General features: G+C 37.8%; 1 protein-coding gene across 3 annotated transcripts in view; it reads right to left on the bottom strand.

The window, feature by feature from the left end:
• Nucleotides 1-2,268: 2,268 nt before the first annotated feature.
• The window catches only part of LOC105492107 (ST8 alpha-N-acetyl-neuraminide alpha-2,8-sialyltransferase 1), a 144,738-nt gene continuing 133,813 nt past the window's right edge, over nt 2,269-13,193 (bottom strand). For all 3 annotated transcript variants that reach the window (XM_011759007.2, XM_011759008.3, XM_011759006.3), the window contains one exon: nt 2,269-10,858. In XM_011759007.2, the coding sequence (XP_011757309.1) occupies nt 10,372-10,858 (487 nt within the window). In that variant the 3' untranslated portion in view covers nt 2,269-10,371. The remainder of the gene's footprint in view (nt 10,859-13,193) is intronic.

Genomic DNA, 13,193 nt, shown 5'->3' with positions numbered 1-13,193 from the left:
ATGTTTATAAGGCTGATCCCCTGTCCAATCAGAGTTGCAGTGGTTTGGGTTGTAAATCAGAGTTAGGATAACTTGCCTGAAAGCTCTTATTGTTAAGGAGGTTGGTGAGTGGTGAGAGTGTGGTTATTCTTGTAAGAATTTAGAAATGTGTCATGCCAGTCAGAGCCTGAATCCTCCTCCCATAGGTTAACTTTGTTTCCTTAATCTTTGGGTCTGTCCTGATTGATAAAAAGGCACCTAACTTGGTCTCTCAGATCACACTCCCTAAAACCAATTTTTGCCTTTTTAGGGGGCAGTATCTCTCCTGTTGATAATGTATGTTCTATATGATACGGTAAAGAATAATACTAATAGAAGCTAGTTCCATGGGAATTAGTTACTTGGTACATTTCTTTAGCCATAAAATGTGTGTTCCTTGGTCAGAAGGATATTATATGTTGTACATGATGTCGATATGGTAAATGAGTCACTCTGTAAGTTCACAGATAGCTATGCTGGCAGAAGCACTGAGGACCGGAAAAGCAAATCTGGAATACATGTCTAGTTCAGTTAGAATAAATTGTTATGTGCTCCAGGATAGAACGCATTGAAAACCACTCCAGAAATTAACCTCACTACTGCAGTCATAACCTTTATAAGATGCCCAGACTAAATAGTGTGTTGAATGACTATCAGCTGGTCTCTTTTCTCAATTACTCCACTACTTTCTCAATGGACTTCTATATAAAGCGGTTTTGGTAACAGGTATGGAGGTTATGCATGGAATCGACATCAAAGACTAATGATAATCTGGCTTCCACCACTGCCAAGTGCCCAACGAACAATAGCAAAGGCTAATGTTAAACCCTTGGTAGAGAAGCATTCTCTTTCTAGAGATCAGTAATCTGCCTGGTAGGAAATCGATTACAGTGCTCCCACCCAATGAACACTTGTACCTTATTCCTGCTGTCTCCCTTGCCCCCATATGCAAGGAATCTCCTTGATTGACATCTATCTTGAGACCCACAAATTCTTGATTGCCTTTTAACCTAACATTTGATTGCACTGTTTACCATGAAAACGTTCCCAAGTATTGAGGGTGACTTTTTAATTCCTGCCCAGAATTCATGACTATTGAGAAGGAAAGAAATAACTTTTACTCTATCTATATAAAATAAACAAAGAACTTGTTTTCTTATACTTCTAAATGCTCATAAAATGGAATAATATAAATTATAAATGAAGTCAATCCTTCCACATCTATAATTGTTCATATCATCAGGAATCTAACTGTATATCCCAAATAATAAGTTTTCAAGCAAAAATACAGTCTATGATTTATAATTATCCTCCTTTTAGGTTTAGGGGGAATTCTTGAGTAATTAATGCCTTTGGAGTCTTAATATCTGTTTTGGAATGCTCAAATCGAAACAAAGTAGAAGAGCAGGACTCAGTCAAATCTAGATTTGGGGACTTAATGATAGTTGGTGAAAACAAGTTGAGTCTGTTTTCCTCATATGGTCTGAGGATAGGTTAGGGTAACCCACATTTATACTGGAGCTTTGCATTTGTTTCCAAGTGATTCAGCTAAACACCATGTAGATTTTCCATTAGGTAATAGAATGTCCTTTCTTGAAATAGCTGTAGCCCAAAAAGCTGTGTCGTGTGAGAATGAAGTCAGAGAATTAATAAGGAGATCTGTACAGAGTACCCTGATCAATTTCTGAGGAGAAATGTATAATAAAGGATGGATCAAGGTCACATTTCCTGATGTCACTCCCTTTGAGGAAGAGTCTGGCAGAACTGGGCCAACAGCGCCCAAGGGAAATGGGAGTTTGAAGCAATTATCTAAATAATTCAGACAAAAAGGCACACTTGGGCTTTGAAAGTCACCCATATGTGGAGAAGGGGAATCTAAATGTATTGCATCTTGTTAGGAAAGTATTAAAGTATCTCTTGGACACACATATTGATACTGACAAAAAGGAGAAGTTTTATCACTGGAAAAACTAGCCTCATCTACATTAATCATATTAAATAAATGCTCAGTTTTCTTTCTAGTTTGCCCTATAGATAGTCTTTTCATCCACATAAGAAGTACCAATAGTGTTCTTATATTCCAGCAATTATAATCCAGTGTTTCTAAAATGATTTCCTCACTAACTCTCATGACTTTTAATCTGTAAGAAAAAATATCAGTGTAGCTGATATGGATACAAAATAAAGCAGGAATAGAAAATGAAAGAGCATCACCCATTTAATTCTGGAAAATAAAAAGACTTCACAAGCTATAAAAAAATCATTTTATTCACAGGGTACATTTACAAATTTTCTCCAAGTAAGGGAGGTAGAGAAATTGAGACTTACTGAACCTTCTCACTGCCAGCCATAATTACAATGAACACACCAAAGAAAAAGACATGTTTTTACAGCAAACCTCCTCCTATGACATTGCATTTAGATTCGGTGGAAAGAAGCAAGTCAGCAGAACCAACAGAGATAGATACTAATTTTTCTAGTCACACTGTAGAAAGTACCAATTAAAGTTTTCTTTTCTACCTGCAACATTTTATATGAAACTCTACAAAAAGAATTGAAGCACACTGATTTTCTCCATACTTTCTGCCAATGGAGGTTGGCTTTAATAGAAAGAAGCAATTCTATATACTCTTCAAAGGTGATTTCAATTTTATAGTCTAATCTAAATTTTTTCCCAGAATTATTATATCCGTGAATTAGTAGTCATATTATATTACATGAGAAAAAATGATGTTTAAATTTTTCTTATCTCCAGGCTCAAACTTTGCTCTTGAGAAACAGTTTGCACACATGTGGAATAATATTAAAATGTGCCATAATAGAGTTAAAGAGACCAAAACGACACCTTTCTTCCCGAGTGCTTTTAGACCAACTATGCTGCATGGTAACTGGAATTCTAGTAATATTTCAGACTTGTTAAAGATTAAGCAGGCTTTTTGATGGAACTGTATTTGTTCTCTTCTCTCTGGTGTCTCTAAGATGTACCCTAGTGGCCATCAGTCACCCTAAATTGTGAATCCTGTATATTAGTTATAAGGGGAGTGTCTATAGGAACCTATCAACAAGAGAGCCCAGCGGTGCTTAAGACTGAATGAAAAGCAGTGAGTTTGATTCCTTGCTTCTGGTGTTTGCTGGAGAAACAAACATTAATCCTCTTGCAGTTATCACCTAAAGAGCTTCCTTCTAGAAGGTTCTACAACTTCAATAAAGGATATTTACATACTATTATCAGACTTCTCCAAGGCCTATATACTATTGTTCATTTCTATAAAATAGTCACATTTGCTACATTTATAGGACTTCTTGATAATAATGATACAACTTGGAACAGACACGGTTACATCTCTAAAGTGACAGAGGTACACGAAGGAAACACATAAGGAAGTAGGAGTCAAGCCAGAAAAAGTTAAGGCACCCTCTGCCACTTCCCACTCCCACTGAATCAGCCATCTCCCTCTTCTCCACGAGTAAAGGGCTTATGTGTGTGTGTTGTATACACTAGAAAATGCATCTAAGTCAGCTCAAGTAATCTTGGATACAAAAGCCTGTTACTGAAGTAATTGTGGAGGCAAAGTTAGAACCTCCTGTTCTAACTCTAGCTATGCATAGCCCACTTTCCAAGGGTGAGGGTCAACGTGACACTTCCTGCTATCACTGCCTCAACATGACAGGAGATCTAAATAATAATCTTATTTGGGGAATATGTGCCAAAGTACAGACAAAAAAAGGCTATGAAAACAGGAGCGTGGGGCCGGGCGCGGTGGCTCACGCCTGTAATCCCGGCACTTTGGGAGGCTGAGGCGGGCGGATCACCTGAGGTCAGGAGTTTGAGACCAGCCTGACCAACATGGAGAAACTCCGTCTCTGCTACAAATACGAAATTATCCGGGCGAGGTGGCGCATGCCTGTAGTCCCAACTACTCCAGAGGCTGAGGCAGGAGAATCGCTTGAACCTGGGAGGCGAAGGTTGCGGTGAGCCGAGATCACGCCATTGCACTCCAGCCTGGGCAACAAGAGCAAAAAACTCCGTCTCAACAAAAAAAGAAAAAGAAAACAGGAGTGTTGTTTCACTGAGATCAAACTCCCCGGAGAGCACCTCTCGGAAATGGACAGCAAAGGGTGGAGCCTTGAGACTGTCATGGTCCGAGTGGATAAGCAGGTACCACTCTGTTCTCTCCGTCAGCATCTCACAATCTGGCTGTCACACTGCTTCCTCTAGCATCTTCTCTCTCTCTCTCTCTCTCTCTCTCTCTCTCTCTCTCTCTCTCTCGTTTTTTGTTTTTTGTAACCAGGGAAAAGCAGGAACACACAGTCCCCCATGACCACAAATTACGCGGGCAACTTTCCCACATTTGGGGAAATCGCAGGGGTCAGCACATCAGGTGTGCAATGGATAAGCCTCACCCAGAGAGAGAAAACTATCCATTATTAACCATAACAGCTGGATGACAAGATATTCCCTTTAAAATATTTCAAAAAAGTTCCATTCTTGAGGCTCCCCTCAAGGTCAACAGCCTCTTTCTTGCTTCCTGCTGAACTCTCTTCTGAGATCACTCTCAATCATCCTTTCAAATTAAAACAAGATCTTCTCTCTCTTTTTTTTTCAGTTTGGTTAAACCTTTTTTTATTACAATTTTCTGTTTTTCTTACTCTGCAGATAAAATAGACATTAACTGATTCTTAGTTTTCTCTGCCTTGGATTAAATCACATCTCTTAGATGTTTATCGGTATTGTGCGAAGCATATATTTTAAAAATAAACATTAAGAGAAAGTTTAATTACATAGAAGCAGAAAGAGGCAGGACCAATATATTTGGATATTATTCTATAAAATTCTCAGACAGCTTGGCATCATTGCTTATATCCCACAGCTTCAACAAGAAAAAAATTATGTGAAAGAATTTTAGCACAATATAGAGATCAATAGAAACACAGAAGAGTGACCATAAAATATAATTCCTCTTCTGTGCTTTAAAAAGTTATAGTCATGGGCTTTGACTGTCTGGCAAATGCTCACAGGTATGTCAATTTATAATAAGGTAAGTCAATTTATAATATGGTAGTTATTCCTTACATTTTAGAGACAGAAGAAATCAGAAATGTTGGCACCAGAGAAAGCAAATTAGAGGGAAACAGAAACATGTATTTTCCCTTATTGAAATGGTGAGCAGAGGCTGTGTTATGCTTGAATAAGCTTTTCATTCATGCTCTTGCTTCAATCTCTCACCCCTAAGATGTATGTAAAAAATTCAAAAGACAAGTCTGGGCTGAGGGTAAAGCAGATGGTATCCATTTTCTTATGATAGAAGGAAAAAAAACCTACAACAATTATAGATTCAAGTCTCCTTCCACTTGCAAAATAGAAATTTTGTAGTGCTCAATCTAAATATTGTGGCCTCATATTTAGGAGTTTATAAACAGATGCTCTGGGCTTCAGACTTCCTGTGAGTTAGTCTCTAGGACTTTTAAAGAAGCTATGTAGAAACTGGTGGAATATTTGATATCTCCCTAGCTTCAAGGACCCAGACTATCCATATGAATGAGGGGGAGAAGCTCCACTTTAGAATTGCTGGCAGGCCCGGCAGGGCTATAACTAGGTCGGGGTGATCAGACTCTGCCACAAGACACCCAAATTTAGACAGCACGAGTTTAAGCAAAAACAAAACAGTTTAAGGCAGTGTAAAATTTTGAGGTCCTCAGCGAATTTCCACACTACCTCTCTAGTCACAATGCTACTAGCTCAACTTTGGAGCCAAGGCAGCTCTCCTGGGAAAGGACAGAGACTGATTATGCTAAAAAGCCAAGGTTAAGGGTAGAGACCACTCTGCCCTTTTACATCCTGAGAGCATGGGGCGAGGGTCATCTCCTCCTTTCAACTTGCCTCACCCTCCTCCTAGCACATAGTGGAATGAAGTTGCTAGTTATATGTACTGCTGACTTTATTAGAGGCTTTGACCTAGGTTGCAAGTACCTTGAAATTGTTAACCCACTTCTACCACTTCCAGCCCTGATGTGTGCCCAACAAAATTCATATAACCCGAGAGTCGACCTATATGATGGGAAGATAAAGAAAGAAAAAGCATAATATTAGTCTCAGTCCTTATTCCTCCACAAGCTTGTCCTCAAGTTCATATAAACATCCTTAACAGCTCTTGATCTTTGGAATTCTACAAATATAGAGCATATATTACCTGGTGCTGGTGGGAAAGTATTTACACAACACACTGAACATTTCCTAAAGTTTTCAGCGGACTGGTAACATTCCCCTCCCCCTTAGGTCCCTCCCGACAAGGATTTGTCAGTGAAAAAATTTCAAAGTCGATATTTCAAACAAAGAAATTAAAACTCTGGATGGCTGACTTTCTATTAATAAAGAAATCAAAAACTGTATATAATAAAGTTATAAAACTGGAATATATAACTGCTGACGAAAAGAAATGGTATCAATATTGTTTCCATTTTGAATCATCTATAACACTCTTGTAAAGCCCTTGACTAATCCAAGGATATTTTTGGCAAATTTAAAATCCCAGGATTTTTTCAGTTATTTTCCATTTCAAGCCATGTTATCCAGATTGCTTCAGGTACAAGTTATATATAGCCTAAGCAATTTTTTTAGCCAAGAGAAAGACATGAGACATCACAAAGCCAAACACAGTATTGTCTGAACATGTGCCATTTGGGATCATTTACTTCCTACCCTTGTGAAGACAGATAAAAGTGAATTGTACAGAAGCAAAATCCAGTGAGCACTTCCTTAACTTCTTACATGAGAATTATGCAGTTTAGATGCACAATTTTGTATAAACTTTTGGCAAAATACTCTATACAAAGCGTATGTGTCTGTGAGTCATTGTCCATATAAAAATCTTTCGTATAAACATTACTTTTCTTAATTATGGAATGACTTAATCTTTCACCTATCTTAATTTTACTGAAGTGTGATTAAAATTAAAGAGGCCATCCTTAGTCATGATCTTTGGAATCAATGCAATTCTCAAATCAAGGCTAACAAAAACTAAAATCCTATCAGGATACTAGTTTTTAGCCTCTTCACCCTTCCTTTTGCCCCCATGGAGCAGCCAAATTTTTATGACCACACAACTATTTTTTAAATTAGTCTGATGGTACAAAGAGATGCCCCTTCTTGGCAGGTGCATCATCAAAAGTGATTAAAGATTTTCTTATTGAGTGTCTTCTGAGCTGAATTTTAAGGGTCAGTGATTTCAAAATGTAATTGATCAAATCTGGAAAAGTACCAGGCCCAATTCTGAAGGTCTTAATTTCAGATAAACAAAGAAAGATAGTGGGAGCTTAGAATTGAAGATCTTAATAATAATAGAGTATTCCAGAGCACTCTACAGGATGATTCTAGCAAGGTCCTTACTTAGGAACACATAACACAGTAAGGATAGAGATGCCTAACTTCATGACACAAGCACACACACACATATACACACACACACACACTTCTATCTAACCTATTATGGCCAAAAGGCATATGTATGGCATATCTAGTGAGTTGTAATCTACAGTAAGAAAATATTTCCATTAAATTGTAGTCATAGTTTGAATGCTGTGAGGGTGTATGTCTATCTTTAAGTGAAGACAAAGTGGAACAACCAAAATTTCATTTTGGTCTAATCCAGGGTGTCTCAACCTTGGTACTACTGACATCTCAGCCTGGATAATTATTTTGTTGTGAGAGGCTGACTTGTGCATTGTAAGATCTTTAGCAGAATCCTTAACTTCTACTAATTACATGCTATCAGCACCCTCGAGTCATGAAAACAAAAAATGTCTCTGGTCTCCAGACATTGCCAAATGTCATCAGAGAGGGATAAGGAATCATCCCAGCTGAGAAGAACTGGTCTAATCAAACATCACCAGCACTGGCCATTTCTGTTTTGCCCTTCAGAACCCACATGAAATAGTTTCACAAGTTTGTAAACTAAAAATTTTATATAAATCTACTGCATAAATCTATTCCAGGCATCATAACAAGATGAAAAATTTTCACATAATATTTTTTCTCTTCCTTCCTTCCTTCTCCTTTTTTTTTTTTTTTTTTTTTTTTTTTTTTTTTGTTTTGAGATGAGATCTTGCCCTGTCACCCAGGCTAGAGTGCAGTGGCATGATCTTGGCTCACTGCAACCTCCACTTCCCGAGTTTAAGATATTCTAGTCCAGATAATATTTTCAGTGGAACTGTGATGTATGGGCTTTATGGAGCTCATTAATTACATTTTAACAATTAAAGTACTAATCTGAGTAACACATACTTTATTAACTTTTATACGTGTTTTTGTTAAGGCTTTTACATTTTTAATGGTATACTAGTGAAAATGTGTTCTTTTTTAGGTAACTACTAAATAATAATAGCTCAAAAGAGGGAACATACTCAAAGTTTCACTCAAAGTGAATATTTAACACAGTTTCCTCATGGTACATTCTCACGTTTTTGTTGCTGTATAGCAAACCAGTTCTCCAATAGAATCAATACTCTCAAATTCTTAACCTTCTAAGTAACAATATAATCTGCACTATCAATAAGTCATATTTTAAATGCTAATTTTTATAATAACTTCAATATTTAATTGCATTTAGAAATGGTCTACTTCAATGATGTAGAATTTTGCCAAGGGCTTTCTTACATTGATGTCATGTTAAATTAACCCATCAAAAAATACCAGCCATTATTGTTTACATAGTAACATGGTATGCCAAGTTTTTACTGTTAAAATTAAACTAGAACTTTTTGGTACAATTTACCTAAAATTTGGTGACATTTAAAATAATAAAGAGATTGAGTTCCAGTGTCTCATTTTAGCTTAAGACATTCCAAAGTATGAAGACAACGAGAGGTTTCCTTTACCCTTCTCTGAAACGTAAACACTTTTGGATGCTTGTAATCTGTCAGTAGAGTTTTCTTGCTGTGTATCAAAGCTCGTGTAAAAAGCTAAGTAGTCCTACCTGCTACTAAGGAAATAAATAGCTACTAATTCACATCTTTTTATTTGTACAAACTATACCTTGTGTGACCATGCTCAACACCAAGCCCATTCATGAGATTTTGGGTAAAATCAGGATGAGTAAGATAATTCTGCTCATTCCGGGTAAGCATTTGGGGGTAAGACTTGCATCTCGTGCTGCTGTGGGTATTATGTGCAGTAACCAGTGAGCTTGGTTGTCTTATATCAACATGTAATAGTGCATAACACATTTGTGATTCTCCAACACTGGTTACAAATTTTTGCCATACCGGGTCATATGAGTTCAGCTTTCATAGTTGCACAGAAATGAGCTTTAACTTTGTGTGTATGTATGTGTGTGTCTACATGTTTGTATATATGCATTCTTGCATGTATGCACACATGTCCTTTATCTTGCAGTGAATATGCCACAGTAGATAGAAAAGGGATTTGTCTTCTGGTCTGTCTTCCACAGAGACTAAGCTTTCCATCATTGTGCTTTACTGTATTTCTGAATATTGAATTATGAAGACAATTATGCCAATTTACAAATAAATAATGCACTCATATTGGTAGTCTTTTGCACTAAAATAAAAATGACAATGCAAACAGGCTTACATAATGCAGACCTAAAATTGGGTTTATGTCCTAAATTCTGAGGAAGGAAAGTGGCTCCTGTTATCCAGACTATGAATCAACACAGTCTAAATTCAATAATGCTTCACATTGTCTCTGTAGAGTTGACAAAAGAGGAAGAAGCAATTCTTCTGTAAAATTTTAAAAATAGAGGGGAGCTATAGTTAATATAGACGTGGCTCAACAAATCACAATTATCAGCAGTAACATTTTGTATCTTTATTACTCAGGAAGGGATTTTTTAAATCTACCCACCTACTTCCCCTAAAGAGGGCAAAAATAAATAATAATTTTTTTAAAAACCTACAGTTCTAAAGCCAGTCTTAATAAGACAGGTTCTTATTAATATTATTAAGCCAGTTTGTGTTGACAATCAGCAACACTTTTACCCCAACATTTTCTTTATTCTATATTGATTGGTTCCTCAGCCCTAACAACTCAAGTCTGTCTGTTTTTGAACTGCATCTTCTAGATTTGAACCATGTGCTTTACCAACAGCATTTCACCAGCATTTTACTAGTTGCAAATCTGCCATGTGCTATAAAGTATTTCACAGGATGTTTCATTTCTTATTTGTCCTCCAAGCCAACACTGAAAGTAAAGTTTTGCTTGGATCTTCATCGTTCCTTTCCTGTTTTTCCAAGGGCCCATGCAAACCCATGAAACAACTTAACCATTCCCTCTTGGAGTCATGTAGAAAACCTAACAAAAATACCCTGGTTCAGTCCTTTCTTCTTCCATTGTCCCTAGGAAGTGGGCTGGAGTGAGGTATCTTCACATGGGTCCAACTGCATTCTCAGTGCGCCGATTTTATGAAGATACCAGAGTTGGAGAAATTCCTCGGGCATGGCATGGAAGCCAGAAAAGGGTAAGACGTTATCATAGTAGTGGTGGCTGATGGGCTGCTCATGCATATTCACAGAGAAGGGCCAGAAGCCATAGATGGCCACCTCTTCACAGAGACCCAGAGCTGCGCTCACCAGAAAAAGTCCTGTGGACAGGCGCTTGGCATGGATTCCTCTACTTTTCCAGAACTTTCCAATGCTACGCAGAAAATTGGGGTTGGCAAACAGCACTGTTTGATTGGCACCAACATCTGACAGTGTATAATAAACCCGCAAAGATGGCTCTGTTCCTGTCTTCATAGAAAAGGCAGGCATGTAGATGTAACTGTGGTTATAGATTTTCATGTTGTCCACAAATGTCTTTCTGGACCACAGAAGGTTCTGAAACCTATTAAAGAAAAAAAAAATGGTTCAATTAAACCTAGAGAAAAAGAAACTCACTAAAACCCACTCTGCTGTCTTCTGGTGACCGTGATACCTCAAATCATCTCAATGAAACACATAAAAAACACTTTATTCGTATTTAAAATCCTCCTTGAACTTATCAATTATCTCTCATCAAATAGCCTGGCTTTTCCCCTGACCCCAACTTCTTAAACACAGTTAACATTCGTTAATGGGGCTCCCTCTGAACTCAAATGCATTACACATTTGTTCTCTTCCAGAATGTTTCTGCCTGAAATGTAAAATGGTTTAACTCTCATAAATTCCTAAAGGTTGTTGGCTGGAATTTTGATGAAAGGTACTTAGGCGGTCTAACATAAGCACAGGAGTGGTTTCTTCATCTGCATATCAAAGGAATCACTTCTAAGATGCCTCTTCCCACTGAAATTCTATGATTCTATAAATATTCAGATTCATCAATGCTACAACTATAGTATTACATGGAAAAAGAAAAGCTTGTTACTATTACAAAATAATGCAGGGAGTTGCCCATATTGCTTGCTCCAAAGAACTCTACTTTCCTATGTTCTTTCAGTTTGGATTACATGAAATTCTAATGCAGTTGTAGAAACAAAGATACAAATAAGTACAATATAATGTTCTAAATACAATGTTCATATTTGTATAAAGTATTACGGAATACAGATGAAAAAAATAACTCTGACTTGAAAGAGGGAGTGTGGCCCAAGAAAGCTACAGAGCCGGAATAACATTTAAATACACTTCTTATAAGGAAGCAATAGATAGAACAGCAACTGAACTCGAAGAGACACTTTGGTTATAGGCAAGAGTGCACAATATACTGAGGCAATGACAAGGATTCCCTGTCCCTAGAATGTGGGAGGTGCTAATGGCAGGGGCAGTGGCTGAAGACAATGCACTCTTCGAAAAACCTCTTATGTCTGTTTTGTTTGCTTGAACGTCACATGTGGTGATGGGAAATCTTCACAGCAGTTACTGCTTACAGCACTTATGACAACTGTCAGTCTGTGTAAAAAAAAGGTACTCTAATAGACTAGAAGATTACCTTGGAAGGAAGTGGCTGGTAGCCTGGAGACCAGGTAAGAGGTTGCTAATATACTCAAGTTAAAAAAAAAGAAAGAAAGAAAGAGAGAGAGAGAAAGAGAGGGAGTGCGAAGGGTAGAGGGAGAGAAAAGCAACAAACTAGACTAGGGCCTTGCAACTTTTAATTCCTTTGACCACGGGAGCTGCCCATCTTGGGTTATGTGCAGGTGGAGCAGCAACATCAAAGAATGAACTGAGCCACAACTAGCAGAGGAAAGTCTGGCCTGACATGTTGGCAGGCTCATCATAATTAGGTGAAATTAAAGTTCTGAATACACAAATCCACAGGATTGTATGTAGAAATCAATGTTATTTACTCTGCCTGCCCAGAAAGGTATGGTTCTCAAGGCCAGAAGGAAGGGAAATCTCTCAAGTTGTCTTCATATCCTTGATCCAGTAGCCTGCTTTCTTGATCCAGTAGCCTGCTTTATCAATTTTCCCTGGGCCCTGATACAGAAGTAATAACAGGATCTTTAGTTAGATTCACTTTAACTTAGAAGGAGCCATGGAAGCACATTCAACCATATCTGGAGCTGGGCCAGCCTCTCTCCCAGGAATACAAATTCCTGCTTCCCAACTTCCAGATGGGCTCTGCTCAGCAATTCTTTTCTCCCTTCCATTGCCCACTAATGTCTTCCACTCTCTTCCTGAAATACCAGTGCTTTCCCAATCATATAGACACACCATGCAGATAACCTCCTACTCCTTTTGAGCCATTGGTTCTCACACTTTAGTTAGAATATCCCAGAGAGTTCACTAATATCACAGCTCCCTGGGTTCTGATGAGAGTGATCCAGGGGCTGAATTTTTGCCCAGTACTCCTGGGTAATCTGACACAGGTGGGACATACTTATTTAGAAGATCAAAGCATCAGTGTAAGCTATCTGGCTTTCTGCATCCATCCGTCACCACCTTTTTCTTTATATCTTCTAATGACATCCTTACTGCCATTCTAAGAAGTGCTCCATCTTCCCCTCTGTATCTTGAGACAAGCTGTTTAACATATCCTGAAGAACTCATGTTCCAAAGTGGGTCTCTCCTCTTTAAAAAAAAATTCAATCTCTCCATCTCGACTGAATTATTTCCTCTGTCTTCTACATATGGTTAGAACTTTCCCCTTCAACTTTACTAAGGTATATTTTACAAATAAAAATCATGTATATTTAAGGTGTGCAATGTGGTGTTTTGATATACACATACACTGTGAAATGATT

This window comes from Macaca nemestrina, chromosome 10 (genome assembly GCF_043159975.1).
Source record: "Macaca nemestrina isolate mMacNem1 chromosome 10, mMacNem.hap1, whole genome shotgun sequence".
Lineage (NCBI taxonomy): Eukaryota > Metazoa > Chordata > Mammalia > Primates > Cercopithecidae > Macaca > Macaca nemestrina.
Note: the sequence above shows the minus strand (reverse complement) of the source record. Positions and strands in the feature narration are given on the sequence as shown.